Here is a 24,874-nt window from a genome sequence, read left to right as displayed (position 1 = left end):
GGTTCACTGTCATAAAAGAAGATTGGTTTGTTAAACAGGACCTGCCTTTCATAAACCCATGCTGACTGGGCCTGATCACCTGACTGGCCTGCATGTGCTGCATAATAGAAGTTAGGTTGATCTGCTCCATCAGCTTCCCGGGCACTGAAGTCAAACTGACAGGCCTGTAATTTCCCAGGTGATCCTTCCATCCCTTCTTATATATGGGTGTTATATTGGCTGACTTCCAATCAGATGGGACCTCCCCAGACAGCCAGGACTGCTGAGAAATGATGGACAGTAGCATCCTTTATAATATCTTAGAATCTTAGCCATACTAAATATACATAAATATTAAAAGATGAAATTTACTATGAAAATTTGTTTCTTTAAAATTGTCACAATGTTGATATCACATGATTGTGCAACACAATTTCTTCAGGTCTCCTAAACTATCAAAACCCCCTTAATGGATGTCTTTAGTAGATTATCTCTAAATATTCATAAAAGAGCCTGAAGAAACTATGCAACATCTGGCCAGATGTTATGGTTAAAAATGGAACAGCATTTCTCAGAGAGTAATCTTTTTCTTTGCAATGACTTCTCCTACTCACCAAAGACCTATTCTATGACTGTAAATTGGTCAAAATAAGTGTATCATCATCATGCAATAAAAGAGCACTTCCAAAAAAACAAAAAAAAAGCACATGATGTCCCAAGGGATGAAACAATGTCATTCTACAGCCTGAAAAAAATATCACTTATTGCTGAAAAAAAGACATCCATAGGTTGCACATTGTTAGACGGTTCTTCTGGTTTTCTTGGCAGTCAGTTTGGAAAATCTATTTCTTTAAACTTTCCTTTAAAGTATCTTATGTAATACTAGTTGGAACAACAGAAATTTGGGAAGCAGAAAATGTAGGGCAATTCCAGGTACCTGTTGCAATGTTGGTGAGCTTTGCAGTTCCTAAAATGTGAATGGAATTCCAGCACACCACTATACTACTGTTAATCTCCTTATTAGGAGTTATTGCCCACCAATGAATAAATGAATTATATTTGTAAACTTCATCTCCTTTGGCAAAACCCAGGGCTGAAGACATTCAGGCAATCCAGAGATCTTTCTCCAGGTCTTTATTAGTATGGAATAGGATGCGTCTTTATTGAAATCTTAGCCCTGACCACAGTTTCTTTCCACTGAGCCTCCTGTTTTATGAATCACTGTTATTACTCTGTAGCTGGTTTCCATGTGGACTCTCATCTTTAATGTTTTTGTTCCTAATAGATTTGGTCACATTTTAACTTTCGCTTCCTGTGCCAGGATTTATCGAAAGTATTATGAAGACAGAGAAACCCCATGAGTTTCCAAACTGTAGATCGTAAAAGTATTTACTATCACTCTGAAAGAGAAAATAAAGAGTGATAACAAATGAAAAAAAAAAAAAAGTGGCTCAGAAGAACAAAAAGCAATCTGTTAATCAGTGGAAGGAGGAAGAGATGCCTTCCACAGAGCCATCGTGCCATTTTTTTCCACATGTCTTGTCTTCCACATTCTTCAAATGGGATATCAGATAAGGTTAGATGCAGTATGACAATTGTTACGTTATTCTGAAATGTAGTAATTGAATGAAACACAGTAGGGTAGTACATCAAGTTGACACATGCTTATAGAAATACTTGTGGCTGATCAGTCTTCATGGCAACTAGATTTTTCTTATTTGTGTGTATTTCACAAACTGCATCTTCCTTCTCCTTTTTTGATTTCCTACTCAATTTTTTATTATTTTCTAGGACCTTTTAAACCAATATTATGCCCTACTGGCAAATTTTCCTACACGAGTGTGATAGTCATCAAGAGAACAATGTCATTTGGATGAAATAAGGCTCTCAAAGGCACTCCTTAAGAACTGGAAAATCTATAAAGTTCCCACTGAAAGGTAACCCAACTTGTGATTTGGTCTTTTAAAGTAAAATATTAGGGATGCTTTATAGATTTGGAGCATTCTTGTTATGAGAAAGAGATCACTGCTTTCTTAGGCTATCAATATGTATTTGTGAGACAGCAATAATTCTTCCAGTGAATTTCATGTTCCCATTGAAATGTCTGTACATATCTTGCTTTAAACAAGGAAAGAATTACAAAATGATACTATGCTGACAAAATCTAAAAATAAAATAACTTGGCAATTGTGTTAAAATAAGTACTGCTACTAGCTTGATGTAAATAGGAGGGAAACAATGTCCTAAAAATGGCTTTTATTGCATCTCGGTATAGTCACCCAGGTGGAGAAATGCTACCTGTTCTTTAAGCCATTTATCAGTTCTGGGGGAAGAAACCTCTCGAGACTACATCCCTATCTGTAAAGAAGAGGTCAGTACTGCTCTATTTCTGTCCTTGGTATCTCTGCATAACTTTGTGGTTGATGCTATAGTAAGAATTACTGACACTCATGCACAATGATGCATTTAAGTGTGTTGCAATTAGCTATTTCTCTCTGTGACACTGACCTTCTGGCATTAGACCTCCCTGCACCTTAGTTTATCCACCCATGAAATGAGGGTAAAGATATTGACCTCTCTTTCAAAACCAGTCTGAGATTTACTGCCGAAAAGCACCACACACAAATTTACATATAGGGAAAAATTAAACTTGACTAGGAACCTAATGAACTATTTTGTAATTTGATTAAATGTTGTGACACACTAAGGGACTCAGTTCAAGGTGTTTTGTGTGCTAATCTGTTGCTAAACACAAGAAGGACTTTGGGGATACTAACTTCTCTTGGGTGTCTTGCCCACCATTGAAACTGCATGGCTATATTGAACATCAATGATAGTTCCAAAAGCTGCCTGGGAACTATAGTGCTCAGGACAAGAACTTGTGCTAGCCAACACTGTTCTTAGGGTGTAATTAGGTCTTCTGCAAATTCTAGTAGGATTCTCATTTCTCCACCTACTTTCTGGAACATCTTGCTTAAATGCTGAAGATCTAGGTGACTGAGGACTCCAATATAGATGGGCTAATACTGAGAGGAAAAAAAGAGAGGGGAGCTGCCAACACTTTGACCAGCATCCTTGGAGTGAGAAGTAACGTCTCTTCCTTGGAATATTTTAACCAGAGTAAATATGTCAATACTATCCGTGTTTTAAGTAGACTTCCTTGTGATTCCTGATGAATCACAGGATGCTCAGGTATGGTGTGAAAGTGAAGTAGAAAGTGCCGTTGAGTCATAATAATACACTTCATTTATAGCTCTCATTTAATTTCCAACATTTCAAAGCTTTGCCAGTATTAATTAATTAAAATCTTGCAACAGCTCTTTGAGTTGGGCAAGGACTATTATATCATTATATCAGTTGCTAAACATGGGGACCTTGAAGGCTAGATTGAGACTGCCTGCTTTAGGCACTCGATTTATTTGTTGCAACATCTAAAAACAAATAGATGCTTGGCTCCAGCAGAATGATTCAGATCACTTAAAGCAGGTGCCTACGCAAACTGTACAGGCAACACAGAGACTGATGCCTCTCAAGTAACACCCAACAACATTCACACATTTCTCCATCAACTGGATGCTGAGCTGTGGGTCTTTCATGGGGTAGTTTAGCGTGGTTGCATGCAGCCACTCAGGTGTAGGCACTAGGAAGTATTACTCTCACAAGTGTGTCTGGGTAAGTGCTTAATTCAAGGCTTGGCAGTGTGCAATCCTGCTTACGTGGGAATCAAAATGCAAATTCCCCTCTGAAGGGTAAGCACCTGTGATGTGGGATAAGCGGGAGGAGGAAGCACAAGATAACACAGGCTTGAGCACTTCCCCAGAAAACAGAAAAGCAGAGATCAAGGCTATCCAGACTGAGGGGGTCTGACGCTAACATTTCCACTTGCCCAAACTATACTAGGCTACAAGTAACACTGGCGTGGAGCCATTGTCTCCTCCTGCTGATGGACAATTGCTCAGCAACCTGAAGTGTAGCATGCAAAAGCTAAACCATTTTAGCCCAGCAGGAGGTCTTTTGTTTATAAATCTTGTATTTTAGAGCTTTATCAGATATATGGCATAATCAAATCAGGCCAGGGAACAGGCATTCCCTCAAGCCTCAGGCTTAGCTGGTGCTTAGGAACGCCTGAGTGTTTCTGCATTGCCAGACTGACCTTCTCCTGTATCACGGTATCCACATTCTGCACTTGTTAGCTGGCCATTAGGGAGCCACTTGTTCCATCCAAGAGCAAAGCTGGATGTGTCCAAGATGATAGTGTGCTCCAGGCTCTGCTCCAGGCACAGTGTTGACATCCACCACACAACTTTAGCTCTTTACCTAGTCTAATATTGCGAGGCTAGCCTGAAGATTCCAGACCCCAGTATCCCTCCTGTCACTTCTCAGAGAACACAGGAAGCAGATGGCTGTGGATGGATGGATGGCCTAATTTTGGCACCCATAGAAGGAAAAAAACTCCCTGAGAAATACCTATAATTGTACCCCAGGGCTACAGGGAAATATTGCCCAGTAGAGACAAGGATCAAGAGCTGTGCAATGTGGATCAACCTGCTCACTCCAGATGCTCCCAGATCTCAGCTGTGTGAACACAAGGCAGCTTAAAACAAGCAGTTCAGAGGCTGATAGGCTCTCTTTCTGGTTTGGCCTGCAGAAAAGAGTACAAACATGTCCCAGATTTCTCTTCTGACATGTTCCATTTTAGCTCAATGTCACCTTAAACTGGTGGGTTTGGTCAGGCTATGATTTAATGAAGTCGGCCCTTTTCAACAGCTTGGAAGTTATTAGCAGCTCCTCACCCACTGGTAAGTCATGATGGACTACCAGGAGCTGTCGATCACTGAATATATATAAAACCATATGGTTATGTGGTTAAGTTACTCTACTCCTAAATCCAAAACATGCAGTTATATATACACATTCAGTTTCTCTGGGTTGTATGTTCTTCTTCAGATGAAATGGACTAAGACATTCTCTGGGACTTAGACATATCCAGCTCATTCTCATGAGAACTTCAGTTGGCTCACGGATGGTCTAAATCACATCCACTGATTTTTTCAAACTATGCAGCATCTCAGAAACAGAGACAAAAAAAAAACCCACTCAGGAGTCCTCGGCCTGGGCTTGAGCTTGATTTCTTATCATTTTTACCTTCAAGGAGGTTTCTTTGATCTCAGCAAGACTCTCTCCTGATTAGCAGTACAGAAGAAAAATTTGAGTTAGTGCATCCTGTTCTACCCAGTATTTAATATAAGAGTGACTCCTATCAGTGTTTTAGCAGCTTGTCCTTTTATGCAAGAACTTGCACTGCTGACTTGGCTAAACTTTTAATGGGTAAGCTTCTAGTGTGGGAGGAAATGTTAAGCCCTGCTTATTGTTACTTAGAATTACACACCCAAATACCATAGCTCCATCAGAGTTCCCAAGCATCTAACTACTTTACTATCTACCAAAACACACTGTATCACAAATAAGATCTTCCTTACCACCTAAGGTAATGTCATGATGCAGTGTAGGAGCCAAAGAATGCCAGGTTTGCAAAATGCATGCATTGCTTCAGGTCGCAATGAATTCATTTAAGAAGAGATCAGGCAACAGCTATTAATTTCAGTGCAGTAGAATTCTCTGCTCTTCTTATTTACCAAGATGTTTTCTCACTAGATCAAATTTGATCAAATTTAATTGATCAAATCAATGAAATTAAAACAGATCACCCAGAGTACCAACAACAGCCAATATCTGTCTAGCATCTCAGAGAGCCATTCCTTTACCAAATGCCTCCAGTTTCTGTCTGTCACATCTCTACCACTCAGTCTGTTATTTTGGAAATACAAAACTTAGAGTTTTCCCATGTATTTGGCTGAGTCAGATGCTCTTTTGAGCAGTCATGCACAAGCACACGTATCGACTGCCCTGCTAGCAGTAAATTTGCCCCCACCGTGCCAAAGGAGATGTGCTACTGTCCTTGGGTGCACTTCTGGAGGCCACGTGTGGGGCGTGCACAGCTCCACCCTCAGCTGAGGTGGGAAACTTGTTCAAAGTGGTTTTGAGGTTTTGTCAAGAAGCAAAACAGGAAATCTGCATGAATCTGGAGTTTAACTATTTTTTTTAACTTGTTGCTCTCCCAGAGTTGCATGTTTTTTTAAACTAGAAAATAAATAAATGTCAGAATGATGGACATTCTGCAACTGACCACGTCCCATTTCTGGGATAAGCCCAAGGTTTTACTGGTGCAGACTAGACTTCAGGCAGCAAAGGGAACCTGGAGTAATCCACAGATTTTTTCATTCCTTTTTAAAGCAAACCAAGCAACTCAAAGGCTGTCTCAACTTACTTTAGTGCTCTTTGTGCCAACTAATCATAGCTGGCAGAGAAAACAATGCTGACTATTGCTCCCTTCCCTGCCTGCAGTGGGGGTGAGGAAAGCCAAAGACGCAGAGCTGAAACAGCAGCTCTGTGCCAGCTGGAGAGAGACTGCATCCTCAGCCCGGCTGCTTGAGAACAGAGGAAGGACCACTGAATTGGTCCCAGAATTCAGTGAAAAGGACAGTGAGCACATTAGTGAGGTGAGGAACATCAGCACAAGCCTGTGCCCAACATGCTGACCCCCATGTGCAGTACCACTACAATTGCTGAGGGTATCTGGTGCTCTTGTCTCTTTTGTCATCAACCTTCTCCCTGAAAACTGTGAAAACCATAAGGGATGGTTTTATAGGCTTAGTAATGTGGGTCCTTCTCAGCCTGGAGAAAGCTATGGTGAGACCATCAAGTTGCCTCGGGAATCTGGGAATGGAAAAGCCAGCACTACTGGCCTCAGTGGGAGACTTAATGGCAAAAAAACTCCATCATCAGAACTGCAAACTCCTGAACTTTGTGGTACATTGCTGATTCACATTTAGTGAGCAAACTTAACCTAGATATCTCCACAACTCTATTTCTAGTACTATAGGGTTTATGTCAGATTCTGTGATGCGATATGCTGTTGTCATTCACAAACAACCATACTAAGACAAGTGAGTTACTTATAGGTTTAAAACAAATTGGCTGAGCTATATCTTGCAATTGGGATCAACCAGACAAGTTCCTCTCAGTTTTCTCCTCGTTTATTTAAGCTGCCTGTGAGTGCTGCATAAGGCACCAGCAATGCTTTTGCTGCTGCTCCAGCATCACTCTGACGTCAGCATTTTGATTTGATTTTCTGTCACTGTTCTCACAGATTAAATTTCAACCAGTGACCCACGGCTTGATAGCTCATTAGCAAATCCCTCTGAGCCATCTAGTCCTGATCTTGCTTGACAGTTAACTCTGCATTGCATATACGGCCAAAGCCTTTTGAAATTGGCACTGCCTCACGTGAAAGCTTGGTCAGAGCTGCTGCAAAAGCCTATGGGGATCTATGTCCAGCTGTGTGTTTTCATCCACAAATCTCTAACAATTCCTATTATAAGTCCTTGGATCTTTTCAAGTCACTGAGGTTGTGTAAAAACTCCTCCATGGACTCTCCATGCTTCTCTTTCTCATCCCATGTCTCAGCTATTGATCTGTAAGGGAATTATTCTGACTTGCTTTTCAGTGAAAGCTTAAAAGAAGACATTCTTACTCCTTTTGTTGTTCAGCATCATTATTGCAATCAGACAGACTAAGGCAGCTGAGATAAGGTGCTCCATCTTTTTTTTTGCTGTGATACATGAATGTAAAACACTTGATAGACAGTGGGAACAGAGACAGTGCTCCAGATCATGCTCTAGAGGTCACAGACTGCAATTCTCACTTTTGCAGTTGAGTAGGACAGGATGCAGGTTGCCTTGAGTACATCATGATCTCATCCATCAATAGATATCTTGAGCTCGGCTTTTCCTATGCCTAGGCTTGAATCACATTGATCAGCAGGTTAATAGTGAAGATATAGCCATTTGTTTTACTTCCTCAATACATCTGAGGAAACGTCTTGCTTTTTACGCAGATGATCAGTGCCATTGAGCAAGAAATTATACTGCATAAAGTCTAGAGCCATAGCCTTCTTTCTAACTTTTCCTCAACTGCACCAGGACAGACTGGGGGTTGACCCACTGGAGAGCAGCTCTGTGTAGAGAGACCTGGGAGTCCTGTTTGATAACAAACTGAGCATGAGCCAGCAATGTGCCCTCATGGCCAAGAAGGCCAGTGGCATTCTGGAATACACCAAGAAGAGTGTGGCCAGCATGGTGAGGAAGGTTCTGCTCCCCCTCTACTCTGCCCTGGTGAAGCCTCATCTGGAGTCTTATGTCCAGTTCTGGGCTCCCCAGCTCAGGAGGGGCAGAGAACTGCTGGAGAGATGCCAGCGCAGGGCCACCAAGATGATCGGGAGACTTGAGCATCTTCCTTATGAGGAAGGGCTGTGGGAACTGGGGCTGGAGAAGAGAAGAGAAGAGAAGAGAAGAGAAGAGAAGAGAAGAGAAGAGAAGAGAAGAGAAGAGAAGAGAGAAGAGGTGACTGAGGGGGGGATCTCATTAATATTTATGATTATTTAAAAGGTGTATGTTAAGAGGATAGGGCAACAACTTTTTCTGTAGTGCCCAGTGACAGGACAAGTGATAATAGACAAAAACTGGAACACAAAAAATTCCACTTAAGGAAAAACTTCTTTGCTATTCAGGTGAGGGAGCCCTGGCACAGGCTGCCCAGGGAGAGTGTGGAGTAGAGGTTTTCAAAACCTGCCTGGACGCATTCCTGTGTGACCTGATCTAGGTGGACCTGCTTTAGCAGGGATGTTGGACTAGACGATCTTTAGAGGTCCTTTCCAACCCCTACCATTCTATGATTCTTTGATTCTATGAACTGCCACTTATACAAGTATCCAGACTGCACACTGTCAAAATCTTAACCAATTCTCTTTTTCCAAGCTAAGAAAGTTTCTATAAATGCTGAACTGAAACTATTTTAGGCATGGAGCAGGTAGAGCACAGACATAAGGGCTTTGGCGTGGTCCCGCTGAAGCCACAGATAGGACTTCTCAGCTTCACACTCTTTTTGCCTTGACAGATATTTCACCCTAGAAGTCAACCTCACCAGTTTCAATGCGGAGACACTTGATTTACGTTGAGCTGAGACAAGAATATGGCTGTGATTCTTTACTGCCTCTTAAAGCCAAGAGCCCAGCAGAAGCCAATTGTGTCCGATGAGAAGCTGCTGCACACCCTACGTGGATTTGCAGAACTCCATAAACCAGCAGTGGTCTAAATAAAAACTTCAAACAAGACATTCTGGCATTGGCCAGAAAGAGTAAAGATAAATAGCTGGAAGCCGCCAAGTTGTGAAGGAAGAACGGCTTGACTGTTGGACAGAGAGCAAAGTAAGAGGCAGAAATGTGGCAGGGTGCTAGGAGGCTTGTAACACTCCCAAAAAGCAAAGGGGTCACAACATTTAATTTGATTAATTCATAGCCAGTCCAGAAGACTTTGTACTGAGCCTAAGGCAGTGCAATGAACGTACAGTCATTAAGAGAGGAAATAAAAGATCGGTTGGGTGGTAAATACTCCAGCTCCGTCTCTCAGTCCTTCTTCCCTCTTGATTCTTCTCCTCTTGGTCCGGGCAAACATTGGAAGCAGAACAGTAAACAAGCAGTAGTATTAAAACAACAACAACAACAACAAAACTTCCTGTATTTCAAATGCCTTGGTCAAAACACTTTCAAGGAAAGTTTTTACTTGCTTTCCTCTTCATTTTTGTTTTCTCTCAACAGCCTGGTCCTCTAGGAAACATCTTGAACAGAATGAAGCAACAGTCATACTAGGTTCTCCCCAGGACTGGCAGAAGACTTAGTGGAAAACAAAGACACTTATCCTAAGAGGGACAGATAAAGCTTTTGGAGGTCATTTCAGTAGTTTTGGATGTACTCATAAGTATCCAGGGGCCTAAACAGCTGTTTTGATTAATGTAATTGTGTTTACAAATAATGGTATTTTGTAAAGCTCCAATGCTAGCTTTTATGGACTAGATGGTAAAAACATTCAGTCTGTAATGGTACAGTGCCTGTCCCTCACCACAGGACACAGGGAGAGGGGGCAATATCCCCCTGACACTGAAACTGGAAAACTTTTTCAAATGCTTGAAGCTATGTAGAGTCTGATGTATCTGAGGAAACCACAGCAGAGGCTGAGCAAGGGAAAGAAAGAGTAACTAATACTCCATACATCCTCAGCAATTTCATATCTGGCTCTTCCCGTATCCACTTTGAGCACTGCCACTGCTCCCACACTGTGCTCACTGGGCATTGACCTGTGTCAGACCTCACCATGGCTCTGTACAGCAGGAAACTGTTTTTATCCCCTTGTCCCACACAAACACCGAGGTTTACTGCAACTGAGACACTTTTCTCCATTCACATGAAAAACTGTAATATGGAAGTTGACTCTCCAAACCCTGGACCATGCATGAGCCCACTCCTGCATCTGTGCACATAATGCCGTATGGCACCTAGGTCTTGTTGAGTAACGTGCCACTACTGAAGAAAGTAAGGTGGCTTATAAACGTGTTTGAATTTATACCTAATGAATTTCATTCATCACCTTGATAGCCACTTTTCCTCCCTTGTTTCAGTCTGTAGAAGTGCATTCATGAGTATGTGTGCAAGACACAGCCAGTGTAGACATTCATTTTATGTCTCTAGGCTGATCAGAGCAGAAAATGTTCATCAAATATAGGACCACTGTTGCCTCTATTACTAAAATAATGTGTTCACTGCAGAATAATGAACCAAGTCTGAATCTCAAGCTATCAAAAAAAGGATAATTATTCATGGAAAGTATTATTATACAAAAATCAGCAAACTTTGATTAAAAAGGCAGTTGGCTAACCCTGTTTGCCTGTGTCTGCCATGCACATTCAGAAAAACAAATGTGCTTACCCACTACTGAAATACAGATCTTGGTGTAAAACTGTGGCTGATTAATGCTTCATGATAATAGTCCAGGGCTGCATATGTTGTTTCTTACAAAAAAACCCCAAACATCAGCCTCCTCAAACCAAAACAAAATTCATGGTGACTTTGCCAACATTTCACCATGTTTGTTTTTACTCATAGCAACTCCTGTTTTAAATCACACTAATGCATTCGACTCCTAAGAGAGGACGAACCAGAGAATTATTCAGTGCTGTGTGGCAATGGCCCATACCAGCAGGAAACCAAGCTGTGGAGGGGTGTTTTGTCAGGGAAGAAATATCATCTGAGTAAATGACACTCCTCAGCAGAGCATGGTTACTTATATGTGTGTTTATACTGAATTCAGACAAATGCTGTTCATTCTTTTGATTGTTGCTTCTCCTTTCTTCAAGTATTCCTCCTACTCTTCCTTTGGAAAGCTTAATCATCCAATGTAAGGCTTTTTAACAGGAACAAGGGCATTTTTAAGATAAAAGTGATGGAAAATAACTTTAAACAAATACAGCATACTGTCATGCATTTAATGTATGACTTGAATGTATACATATGCATGGCACAGTTCCTCTTCTCCTATTGAAGTCATAAGGCCAAACACTACTGACTGTGTACTGCCCATCCTCCATCTAAAACTGATACTGATTCCTTCAGAGATAAACCAGCACCATACCAACTAGCCGAGTAGGAAAGGTCAAATCAGAAGAAATGCAGCTTGTACCACTGCTGGACATTGTGGGAGGAAGGCGTGGGAGGGCTTGTACGTAAGTTAAGCATTAATTTGTAAAGCATGTTTGTCGTGCTAACCATCCAGCACTCGCAGACTGATGATTACTACCTTTGTAATAGCTGCATGTGATTAATTTTATATTCCTGTAAATTTACAGTGCATGGTGTCTGTGCTATATCTGATGAAACCAATGTACTTAATTAGCTGATCTTTGAGCTATGATGCCCAATATGCGAGTAAGGCAATCTTTTCTTGTATAATCATTGTTTAAAAAAAAACAACAGAGAGATGTGGAAGTATTGTGAGACCTTTATTAGTCTCAGTGCAAAGGAAAACAGAAATACAGACCTGCATAAAATGACTTTTGACCCTTGCTTCATCCCCAGATACATCCTGGCCAGGATGATTGTAACTAAGACATAATCAGACATGACATCAACATAAATTGCTATCTTATCTGTGCACCTTAAGATGTTAAATGCACTTATTTGCCCACCTAAGGAAATACAGAAAGAGTAACCATTCTGTTTTTTTCCAAAGCACAGGCTGTGGCATAAAGACTACTCAGTGGCAATACAAGTCTCTTCTTTTTCATCACATATGAAAGCAAAGCAGGCAGACACAAGGAGATGTAGAGTTTGCTATGAGGACCTCTTTAAAATACAGCTCTGCTCTCAGTCTCTCCAGCCCAGCTGCAGCACCAATCTGTGGCCTCTCCCTGGGTCCCTCACCTGGGACTTTAGTAACTACTGGAGAGCAGATGAAAGGATCAGCTAGCCAGATGTGCACAGTGCCTCAGGTCACAGAGTGCCAGAAGGGCCCCAACAGCATTTTGGAAATTCCTAAGGTGTACCTCTGGCTGTCAGGAGTGGAAGGAGGGACCCAACTGAGTCAATGCTTGGGGCACACAACTTGAAAGTTCTGTTTAGGATGTACAGAAGTGACAGTATAACTGTACCAAGGCAGGATCTGAAAAACCTGCTGTATGCTTGGTTATAGGCTGGACTAACAACACTAGACTACTCTTCTTCATCCACTCAATATGAAAGCAGAGTTTAATTAGTTTTGATCAATTAATACTTCTAAATGCAGGAAGGTTAGATGAGCACAAGGAATCTTACAAAAACAGCAATTGCAGAAGACTGGAGCAGGAAGTACCAGGTCATGAGGAGTGAATGGGAAGGAAGGTGGGAAAATTTATTAATTACCATTTATGACAAGGACTCCAGTTTCTCCAGAATGATGATGAAGAAATAGGCCCCCACTGATGAATGGCCAGTAATAGTCTAGACTGGTGCAGTACAGAGAATAGATGTTTTCTGCGGCCAACCGAGGTGGCTGGTGGCACTCCCTCAGTGGGACCCTCCATTTTTGGTAAACACTTCTTGTGCCAAGACTACAAGCAGCTCCTCCAGAAAGTAAGAGGGATAACTCTTTCTTTGACATCCTAACTTTATAGATTGTAAAATCATACATAGGTTATACGTCAGGACTATTTTCTTCCTTATGAGTGACCACTACATAGCACCAAGGAACAGTGAACTTTTCAGAAAAGGCTAACTGCTGACACAAAAAATATAATAACAATAATAATAGTAACAACAATACAATGTCACCTCCATGGCTCCAAAGTGCACTGAATGATTCTCTCATCACCCTTTATCACAGCTATCTCTACTGAGCATTCGTGGGTTTTGCTCCATATTTCATCTCCAGGAACATACAGTCAAGTTGCAAATGTCATTACTGAGCATGCCAAAATGCCCGTTCAGTAAAGATAACACTGAAAGCGTGATATAAATATATTTTCAGCTTTCATCTGAATAATCAGGATGTCTCCTCTTATCTCTGTTATAGATATATTTTTAATATCTTGAAAGATGACAAATACCAAATGGCAAGAGCTGCGAGGCTATGGAAATCGCCTCCTGGGCCACAGCTAACTGTTCTCACAAGGCTTTTTTTTTCTTTTACCTTTTATTGTTATGATTAGTCAATCACTGTTTAGCCACCTCAGGGAAACTCAAGGTGAACTGGGAGAAAGAAGGTCAAGGTTATCATGGAAAAGTTTAATCCCCCCTCAATGGGAATTGGTTAATAGCTGTGGCTAGACTCAAGTGTGGACCTCTGCTGGGAATCCCAGTGAAGGTCAAAAGCAGAGAGGAAAAAAAGCGGCACTGAGCTCTTAGACAGTCATAAGCAGACAGATGTTCCTAGACTTTAATGAGCAGTCTTGGCTCCAGGCATTTCTTGGCAGAGCTGTTCAGTTTTAGCATTTTTCCTTGTAGTGCAAGGTATGGCTCTGGTTAGCTGGCTCTGCTTAGCTAACTGCTGATGATTTTTCCATCTAAATAATAGCTTGACAATGAAGAAATCAGATCATCATTTACGACTTGATGGATTAGGTCAGGGAGAACAATATGCAGTTGTAATCACAAAATGTAAGAATAAATTAAAAAAAATTGTTTAAATGAGAACCAGTTTTAAAAGTTTTAACAGCAAATCCAGTGGAGCTTCCTCCGAAAATTCTCCTACTCCATTTTATGTGTTTATTGTCATAGACAATAAATTGAAGGAAAATAGCACAAAATTGACTTTTTTTTTTTTTTTTTTTAACAGTTCTATTTCCAAGTCAGCCTGGTGGGGATCATGCCCCTACTTTGGAAACTTATTTGTGTTCAGCTGTGCTGAGGAGTTTCTCTTGACAATTTGCTACACCTGAGTGAAATACACTCAGTTGGAAAAGCAGAGGTTTATCAAACATTTTGTGTTCAGAAAGCAAAAAGGCTACAAATAGCCTTGTTAGAAATTTGGAAGACTTTTAGCCCTTGTCTGCTAGGACAAAACTTCTTTGATGCAACAGCCTTCGCAGCACTTTGAGAATAATCTTGTTCTTTTTCAGGCATGTAGCAACCCTGATATAGTCAGTCACTGAATTTGGTCTCTTTTCCAATATTTCTGAGGGTCTCATTCCTGGGTGTCCCAATTGGTCTGATATAATATGGTATCGTGAATGGGAATGTGTTCATGGGATAAGCTATCATTTTAGACTGCTTTTTGATGTTATAGTCCAGATCCTGGTCTCAGTGAAGGAAATGGAAATGTCTAGGTGGCTTAAGCATGAACAGTCTTTGGATCTCAATCAATTTCAAGTCAATAAAAAAGAGCCTTAGTTTGGCAGGTTATACAAAGTCTCTGCTGTCTCTGTGTTCTCGGCTGACTCTCTTCTTCTTTTGGAGGCTCTAATTATTGGACCTCTCATTTTTGGACCTCTTTTTTAGCACATCGGAATCTTATTCACCACTGGTTTGTTCAGTAAAGCTCATCCTTTTCCAGAACCAAGTGTGAAATCTCCTTTGTGACAAATACCTGATGGTGCAGGAGCTGTGGGCTTGCTCCCAAGCTAAATTCATTTTTATTACAGCAAAACACCTGCCTCTGTGTCAGCATGAAAGCAGCTCCTTATTGTAAAGCACAATTCAATCTCTCAGACAAGAATCAGATTCTGTTTTTTTTCCCCCTCCCCTCTGCAGGAGAGTAACAGATGTCCTTAGCAGACGAAAAGGAGCTTCCTCCCTCCTCATCTGCCCAGCTTCTATTTCCAAGTCATGAGTCCGAAAACTCTCTAGAGTCAATTGGCTAGAGTTTATTGTTTCCATGACACCAGTCCCTTCCCATAGTCACTCAGTGCTCAGGATAATTACTTTCCATGACACCTGCTGACAGGAAGTGACAGATTTTCACTAGGATTCTACCCAGTGTCTTCATATATTCATCCCAGCTATCAACACGGTGGGTCCCTCTGGATTAACAGCACACCACTCCAGTCATGGAGCAATGATGCAGCTCCACAACTTCCCACATATCTGGTCTGTCCTATCAACAAACAGCTTTTGTACACTTTGTGGGCCAGAGCAGAGACTGTGCTGTTCTCCCAAAGGCTGGGCAATGACTAGCACCTGTGATATCGGACACTAGTAAGTTTACCTTGCCAACAGGTATTATAATTGCTTTTGTTGTGGAATGAAATGGTGAGATTTTTGGAGGAAAGCAGGACAAGTATTTATAAAAATGCCATGTAACAACTCTTTTAAAGGTTTTGGTTTAATATGTAGCAAACTTTCTTGCTGATCTCTGTAAAGTCTGGATGCAGGATGGGAGCAGTTTCAAAAGGTCAGGGAAGTTATTGACTCATATTTGCTGTAAATGGCAAGTCCTTCTTTGTTCAGCATTAAAATTTGAATGCATTAAGGTAAAATAGAATACATTAGAGCTTACCTGAAGAGGCTGAAGAATCATAATTACTTCTATCCTTCCTATTTGTCCTGAAGGGCTGAATGTCCTTCTCCCTGTAAGTTCCAAACCCTTCAAAGCTTCTTCTTTTATTCCCACTTACATCGTTATCCCGCTTCTCACTCGAGGAATTCATTTCACCAAATATGTCCAGGGAATCTGACCTTGCATTACTCTCAGTATTACCAGAGTATCTCTTTGTGCAAGAGTCAATGGGATCATTGCTTAAGTCACCTTTATCTTTACTCTGTGTCCACTGCTGGGCATCAGAAAGTGTTAACGTAGACAGCGTATCCACTTCAAAGTTACTCTTGGAGCCTTTATGTCCGGTTTCACAATGCTGGTGCTTCTGCTTCTCCTTATGCTTGCTCTTCTCATTGAGCAAGGAGAGGTCTTTGTCTGAGCCGCTTAGCCTTTCATTGATTGCGTGGCTGGAGAAGCCAGTGGACTTGCTAGCAAAGAGACCGCTCAGATCCTCATGTGTCCCCAGTATCCGCTCATCCTTGTGCTTGTGCTTGTGTTTGTGTTTCCTTTTGTGAAGCCGGCCACTCGAAAGGCTCGTTCCTCCAACCTTTGGAGAAGCCAAAGACGACTGCATGTCTCCAAGGCCCATTCCCACAGGTGTTTGTAGGTGGACTCCATGTTTTGCTTTATGCTTGGCAGTGGTAGACATCTTCATATGAGAGCTTGCATGGAACTGGGGTGGGGGCACGGTAGGTCTCATAAATGGGGAAGCCGCTCCGAGCGTGTGAGACAGGTACAAAGGAGCTGGATACTGACCATAGTAACCAAGATTCATCATAGGCATTGATGTGTAAGGCATTCCATAGGGTGCATAGTAACTCCCACTGGGAATAGGGTAACCGAACCCTTGTAAAAAAGGCACCTTTGTCATGGTGTCATTGGTTTTGGCAGGTCTACCACGCTTCTTCTTAGACTTCATGTCAGAGGTCCTGCGAAGATAGAGCAATGGGTCATACTGGATATATGGCACAGGGTAGTAGTGATCAAAATTAATCCTGAAGATGCTGGGATATGGATTTTCATGATAAAATGTGTAACTTCTGTGGGAAATCCGGAACACTTGAAACTTATTGATGAGTTCCTCGAGATCTGCTAGAAACTGGAGGTCATCTCTGTTCTGCAGGCTTTTCCTTTTCCTCTTGTGCTTTGGCTTTTTAATACTCTCATGAGAGAGAAAGTTATCCACAATGAGATGTTTCTGACGGTGACCATGCCTGTTCTTTGTGCTGGTGTCAGATGGGATAGCCTCTGGATTGTCCAGAGTGCAGAAATCAAAAGAGTATCTCCGGCGGGATTCTGAGCTTTTCTCGGCTTGGTCAGAAGTGCTGTTGTTGTCTGTACCTATCCCACTGTCGCTCGGTATGGTTTCCTCGCTGTGAGATTCACTCACTGGTGACAGTGTGACTTCTTTCAGAGAACCTATTTCACAGAGGTGGGAAGGTGAATTAGCCATTAACCTAGGTGGAGACAGCTTCCAGGTTCCACTGTGCATTCCTTTCTGTGTTTTTGTAGGAAGAGCACTGATAGGTTGAAGATTTGGCATAGTTTTTAACTCTGGAAAATTTGTTTCAGTGCTTGCAGGGCTAAGGTTGCCGTTAGTCCCCATTAGCTGTGTTGAAAGCGGATGAATAGCTGCTGGTGACGATGCCACAAGTGACTGCAAGTTGGAAGGCACTGCTGGGTTTTCTGGCTGGCTGGAAACAGGCCTTGAGTGCTTGATGGCTGTCTTAGGTTCTTCTGGCTGAGGCTGCAGCTCTGCTCTTGGCTTTCTGCCCCGTTTTTTACCGATGTAGATAGTCCCTCTCTTGCTGACATTGATCTGCTTCCCCAGTCTGGCATCAATGGTGGCCGGCCCAGCACTAGATGGTGGCTGGACTTTTGCCTTCAGAGCTATACTGCTGGAGCAGGAGGACAAGATCTGATTGAGTATATTTTTCCTTTTGAGGGTCTTCATTTTATTAATTGTCTTGATGGTCTTCTTATCCAAGACTCCAAGCTTCCCAACCTTTTTGTGAAACTTGAGTTCACTGATGGACTTGTCCTCTCCTGGGACCATCTGGGCCAACTTGGCCAGATTCCGTCTCCTCTTCCTTTTCTTTGTTCCTGGAAATTCGCGATTGATTGGACTCACTGGGCTGGTGGAAGTTCCCTCATGAATGGTTTCAACAGTGAGCAAAGGCTGTTTCTTTGGTCGTCCTCTTTTTTTCTTGACAGGTGTGATCACTGTAAGACTGTCTGTATTGGTATACAGTGGGCTGGATGGTGTGATGGGATAGGCTGAAGGAGGCTCCACCATCAGCTTCTCAGATGTTGTCATGGAGGTCTCCCGAAGGATAGATTTAGGTTTGCTGCAGGTCCATCGCCTCTTAGCTGCATGTTTAGGGTGCTGAACCTCAGACAGTTTGCCAATTGTGGGAAGATCTGTGGGCAGGAGAGTGGACGTCACAGCTATAGGTTTTCTGAGTCTGGTGGCACTGTTGGGGGAAGCTTTGTCAGTGAGTACACCGTTGTCAATAGCTACTAAGGAGGACTCATGTTCAATCACTTTCCCTGGCTTTGTGGCTCGAAGGTCTTTTTTACTGCCGTCTGGTTGGGAGATAGTCCTGTTTGCTACTTCACTGCTCATAGTAAGTCCAGAAGGCAAGATTTTCTCCTGGATAGTTTTCTCTATGGAAGATTTTGTGGATTGCCTTTTTTTCCGTTTGTGACTAGATGTATCTGTTGTTGGAGACTTTATTGGGATAGTAATTCGGACGTGACTGGTATCACTTTCACAACTGCTAGCAGAAGTGGCATTCTGCTTCGAAGGTGAAGCATCCAGCACACCGTCCATTGAGTAAGACTCCTTTTTCCCTTCCATGCTGTCATGGGATTTGCTGTCAAATGCTTTCTGAGCACTCTTCACCCATTCAATATCTGCTGCTTGGATGGTTTGACTTATCAAGTCCTTTTTGCTGGACTTCTTCTTGATACTTCCAGCAGGCTGATCGGGGGCTTCCAGCTGCACACCTCCTTCTTGATCACCGAGAGGCAAAAGCCCATTGCACTCAGAAGTGCTGCTGGGCTGAGCGGCCGTGCTAATGGTGTTGGGTGATGGTACTGCACCGCAGATGGCAAGCTCTTTACTACTGGCTGACAGCTGCCCCCACGTGCTGCTGGAACAGGACTTCTTTGCTTGGGACTTGCTGAAGGAAACTCCTGTTTCTGGAGTGGGGACCTTGGTGGCACTAACTGCTTCTCGACTGGGTTCTGTATTGATGAAGCAACTTTGAGAAGCAGATCCAGTGTCAGAGCTTGCTGACCAGTCAAGATGGTGCTGGTTGCTACTTTTCTGCTGGTGCTTTGATTTTAAGGTGTCACCGGTGAAGTCTTGTTGGAGGCCTGGATCGTAGTGCAGAGCAGAATGTTTTTGTGGCCTATCGTAAATCTGGAAGACAGAAGAAAATAAATAGAAAAACAGAATTAGTTTATCAGTCCATTCATAACTCATGTTTGCAGCTCTTTTTTGTGCACCGAATAACAACTCTTCTTAACCAACATCCCTGTAAGAGTTAAGAGCCTTTATAACATCTTCTTATACTTGAGCCAATTTGCATTTAGATTCATGATCTGTAAACAAGTTTTGTTTTTCTACTCTAAAAACAATGGAAATATTTCTATAGATGTTAAATTGCTAAGGAAACATATTCTATTGATTTTTAATTTAAAACACAAGTAAAATATTCCCTTTCAATGGATGAATGGTACAACTCAGCCTCCTGGTGTGAATCCTTTTTTCCTAAAAAATAATCCCTCACAGAACTTGATGCTGAACATAGCAATTAAGCTCATAGTTGTAAACAACAAAAATGCAAAATTATCTCACAAATTGTAACAAACAAGAGGAATCCATGGGTCCACTTCTCTGTGAAGCCAGAAACTGCAAAGATTTATCTGCTTAAATTTCCACATAGAAGTCATCCTCACAAACTTTGTGTTTAAAATCACACGCACAGCGCCAAATGTGAGAGGCACACTTGGAAGGTTCAAGATTTCCTTTATTCCCTTTCCATTGCAATAATCATAGAATCATAGAATGGTAGGGTTGGAAGAGACCTTTAGAGATCATCTAGTCCAATCCCCCTGCAGAAGCAGGTTCACCTAGATCAGGTCACATAGGAACATGTTCAGATGGGTCCTGAAGACCTCCAAGGAAGGAGACTCCACAACCCCTCTGGGCAGCCTGTGCCAGGGCTCCCTCACCTCACACTGAAAGGGTTTTTTCTTATGTTTAAATAGAACCTTTTGTGTTCCAGCTTCATCCCATCACCCCTTGTCCTGTTGCTAGCTGCAATAGAAAAAAAGGGATGTCCCAACCTCCTGACACCCACCCTTTAGATATTTGTAAATGTTAAAAAGTTCTCCCCTCAGTCTCCTCCAGACTAAACAGCCCCAGGTCCCGCAGCTTTTCCTCATAAGGGAGATGTGCCAGTCCCCTGATAATCTTGGTGACCCTGTGCTGGACTCTCTCCAGAAGTTCTCTGTCCCTCTTGAGCTGAGGAGCCCAGAACTGGACACAGTGCTCCAGATGAGGCCCAACCAGGGCAGAGTAGAGGGAAATTAGAACCTCCCTTGACCTGCTGGCTACATTCTTCTTGATGCATCCCAGGATCCCAGGATGCCATTGACCTTCTTGGCCATAAGGGAACATTGCTGGCTCAATAATAATCTACTATTTGTTACATTCACAAGAGATATTTTCAACATTATTTCTGATCAAACAGCAAGTCTTGAAATTGCAGAGGTTGCAGTAAGCACAGAATTATGCTGAAGACTGTTGCAGAGCAAAAGAAAATCTACTTTCTGTTCTTGGTGGGCCTCCTTCAGCTAAAGAAATTACATTTGTTACAGCTGTAAGCTTTTGAAAAGTCTCTGAAAGAAAGAGATTTCTTTTTTATTTAACTTTTAATAACTGACCTCTTCTAGCCATTTGTTTTCTCCCATCACATTTAGATGGTTTTTGTAAAGCTCTGGATCAAACTGTGCAACTGATTGTGTACACTTAGTACTGCAAACAACTGGTCTTAGCAAACTCTAACAACACCATTCTGAATGCCAAGTGAACGATGAGATACTTAAAATAAATGTGTAACCAAGGAAAGAACAATAGAAAACAACTGTTAAGTATCTTGTTTTTCTGCAAACACTCTGTTACAATTAAGTTTCTATCAGTAGCGTTATGTTAGATCCCTATTCGCTGTGTTTGCACCAGAAGCTTTGGGGTAACGAGGCTGTCAGCATAAGAGGGTTTTGAGTTGAAAAGTATGGTGTCCCCAGTTTTGAGCAACTCTGTAGGGATTTTAAAAGTCCTAAACATCCCCAAGCCCGTGGTGCAATATTTAGTGACCAGTAAACATACATGTTATTGGCAAATTTATGTTGAGATATCCTTCCTGTGCAAATAAAAACGGGCATGTGGCTTTTCTGGAATAAGCAATAATGATGAAGTTGTTCTGGTCCATTGCCTGAGGAGTAATCAGGGACTCTTAAATCCTGTGGATAGTTCAGCTGTCGTGCACATGGACCAGCCATGCTTAGGGAAAGCAGCGATTTCCAGGAATTGTGGAGTGAGAAAATGAAAGCACACAGCTGCGGTAGAGCTGCAGATGTCGCGGGCAAGTGACACCCGGTTTCTTCAGCCTGAGAAAAGAGCTGAAAGCATAAACAGCCCTCAGGGGAATGAATCAGTTCCTCCTCTCCTCCTTTTCCTCCTCTTCCTCCTCCTCCTCCTCCTCCTCCTCACAGTGACCTCCCACGCAGGAGCCACACAGCATGCAGCAGCCAGGCCACTGATGCCCTCCTTCAGAAAATGGAGCCCACCTGTGTCCACATCCTTGGCATGAGGCCAGGGAGCAGTCAAAAGGCAATCAGCAGCACTGGTGCTGAAGTCTGAGACTCTATTTTTATTTTAATTTTTTTAAACTAAACTCAAAGTTCCTGAGTTTCATTCAATTTCAGGTGTTTGGGGCTTCTCCAGCCTCAATGTTGGGAATGCTGTCAGCTGGGTATGAGGAGGTGGCCGTCTCCTGGTCAAGTCCCCATGATCTGGAGATGGGCATCCTCCACTCAAGCTTCACATGAAACATCATCCTCCTGAGGTGATTTGTGACTTGGAAAAGCCCTGGAAATGAAGGGCTGAGGCCTCTCTTGGCCCCTAAGACTGGCACTGAAGCAAGGCCAGGCTGTTTCTGCACAGACACTGGCCTTACAGATGCAATCAAAGCACTTACATTATTTCCAAAATGCTGAGATGTAAAACTAAATTACCTGAAAATTTGTATTTGTGAATTAAAAGAAGAAAAATGGTTATAGCAGTGGGTGAAAACATCACACTGGTAACACTGTGGCTCCTCCAAGTCCACTACACACACAGAGCTCTCTAGTTTAAAGGGAGCAATAATCTCTGATCTATATTTTAAGGCAGTTAATAAGGGTTCAGAACTGAGAGGCCAGCTATATATCTCAGCGATGAATGCTGATATATCTCTTGGCTCCTACAGACTCATTTCCTCGGCCTGCACATTATAAAACGATGATGCAACTTCCAACATATCCCTAATGATAGCCTTGTCATTACTCCAGCACCGCAGGCCACCACAACATCTATCTTACAATTCATGAGAAAGATATGCCTATGTCATCAAAGGTGCCAACTCTGGAGGCATTTAATCACATGGATAAGCACTCTGATTTCAACAGGCTTGCAAAAAATGACCAGTCTGCAGGATCAAGAGGCTCCATTTCCTACATGAGATGTCAAAACTATATATCTACCCAAGCACATAACAGTCCTCATGCAACTCCTTCCAGTAGAACGTTTACTATTTGCTGTACCTTGCCAGACATGTCCATACTACACAAAAATAATTAATACAGCAATCAGAGATCATTTGGCTGTAGCAGGTTGGGTTTCACTGGTTGCAATGGATATGTGGCAACTATTTGCCTAAAAGGACTACTAAAACTGTTAAAGGTAATGTAGCCAAGTACATTTAACTCACTGTCTGTCCATCTGGGTTGCTATCTAATCCTGTTGGTCTTAATATTTAGGTGTTTTCCCTGCTGACTGAGCACCATTCTAAGAAGCCAACAACCTAAGCCCCTGCTGAGCTTGCAGAGGACACCAGAGCTGTCAGTAGAGTGAGGGCAAATGGGGCTCTTCTGAAACCTGAGTTTTGATGCCTTCCTTACAAATTCATTACTTTATTTGTCAGTGAGTGTGCAATATACTGCAGCTCTAGAGGTTCTGGCAAGCAGCTGTTGACTTGAATAGAATTCCTATAGCAGCACAGCCAAGACAGGCTTCACAAATAGTGGTTTTTTTCATGAAAATGGAAAGATTTACCTTTATTTATTTTGTGGTTTATGAGACCCTAAAAATACTTCAAACTTCAGTGCCTGTCTCTGTTTACAGTTTGCCCTTTCATTAAATAGGATTTTCTTCAACAGCTAAGTATTCGGCACTGGGAATCTGCTCCTCCTTCCTTTATGAAAGTAGTGGCATCACTTAACCCATGCACTTTTACCACATCTCATCAGACCTGGTCAGTATGTGTCTTGATGTTCAGTTAACTGGATGTGCTTAGCGAGTAATAATTTCATCTTTCCTTTAAAGAAAATATATTACACATAAAGAAGCTGTTTTCATAACTGCAGAGAAGTTTGGGCAATGTGATCCAACATATGCTAAACCTTAGAATAAAAAGATAGAGTTTGATTCCTCTTATTACTAGTACACGATTTTAATGCTGAATGAAGTTTCAGTCCTCAACTTTGGCACTGGTAGATAGGCCTGTGAGCAACATACATCCCATTTACTGGCAACTGAAGAGCACTGTCCAGAGAGCAGAGGAAGTGGGACTATGTGTTTATACCTGCCTTGCCAGACCAGCGCAATCTAGCACCTGCAGAGTTAATCTTGCATCTGAAGCGATGAGATTGTATTAGTCCCACAATGAGTAGCACCCTGCTCTGCAAGCAGTACCCAGCAGCTGAATCTGTCCCTCAGGGACTTCCTTTCATTTAAGCACTGAATGCCTTGTTCTACCTCCCCATTCTCTTTCCCAAGCTTCTTTTTAAATCCCCAACACTGCTTCCAGTCCCAAAGTGAAAAAGCAGGAGGAGATGCCAGCAACCATATCAAGAGCTTAGTAAAATGATAAGAAGATGGAAAATATTCAAATGAAAATGAATACAACTAAAAATAATGATAAATAAGTAAAATACTGAGCAAAGTACACAATTAAAGAAACCTATTACCAGAAAAAATCGGATTGCTGACAGGGGATGGTGCCTCCCTGCTCTAAACACACCTTTTTGTGGAGGTAACACATGTACAGCTTGTCAAGAATCTGGCTTGCAAATCAAAGTTAATACTACAACGCCCCCTCTTTAAATCATTTGCAGATCCATCTGTGTAATGGCTCCTCAAGTGTAATTCCCTATTAAGAGGCTTTATCTGGAGAGATAAGCAGCTGGTTCCCATGTCACTAATTGCTGTCTGCTGTGATTTTAAAACATCTGCACCATTGTGCTCTTCATTTTCATATTCTAATCACCCTGAAACTTGAAAAAGGTACATCATTGATTGTTTCTGTGGGTTAATTAGTACACAGTCTCCTTGTAGAGACAATTTAAAGGCAGTCAGAACCTCAATCAGCAAGTTTGTTTTAAAAATTAATAACATCGCGAGTGTCTGTGGGGATTGGCATCCACAGTGACACATCAGAGTGTGCTCTGGGGATATACCATCCTTTGTTATCTTCTTCATAGGCTGGAAATAAGGGTTTTTAAAAAAAAAGACAAAGAGGAAAGTCTTTCCTAAATGAATAATGTCACTTAGAATCAGAGTCTAGGGAAGTACTTGCTTTTATTTCCAAAGCCATCCCTGCCTCTTCAGT

General features: G+C 42.0%; 1 protein-coding gene across 2 annotated transcripts in view; it reads right to left on the bottom strand.

The window, feature by feature from the left end:
- SETBP1 (SET binding protein 1) overlaps nucleotides 1-24,874 on the bottom strand; it is a 258,416-nt gene that overhangs the window by 60,391 nt on the left and 173,151 nt on the right. For both annotated transcript variants that reach the window (XM_062018170.1, XM_062018172.1), the window contains one exon: nucleotides 15,897-19,362. In XM_062018170.1, coding sequence (XP_061874154.1) covers nucleotides 15,897-19,362 — 3,466 coding nt within the window. The remainder of the gene's footprint in view (nucleotides 1-15,896; nucleotides 19,363-24,874) is intronic.

The sequence above is a fragment of the Colius striatus genome, chromosome Z (assembly GCF_028858725.1).
Source record: "Colius striatus isolate bColStr4 chromosome Z, bColStr4.1.hap1, whole genome shotgun sequence".
Lineage (NCBI taxonomy): Eukaryota > Metazoa > Chordata > Aves > Coliiformes > Coliidae > Colius > Colius striatus.
This window is presented reverse-complemented; position numbering and strand designations above follow the sequence as displayed.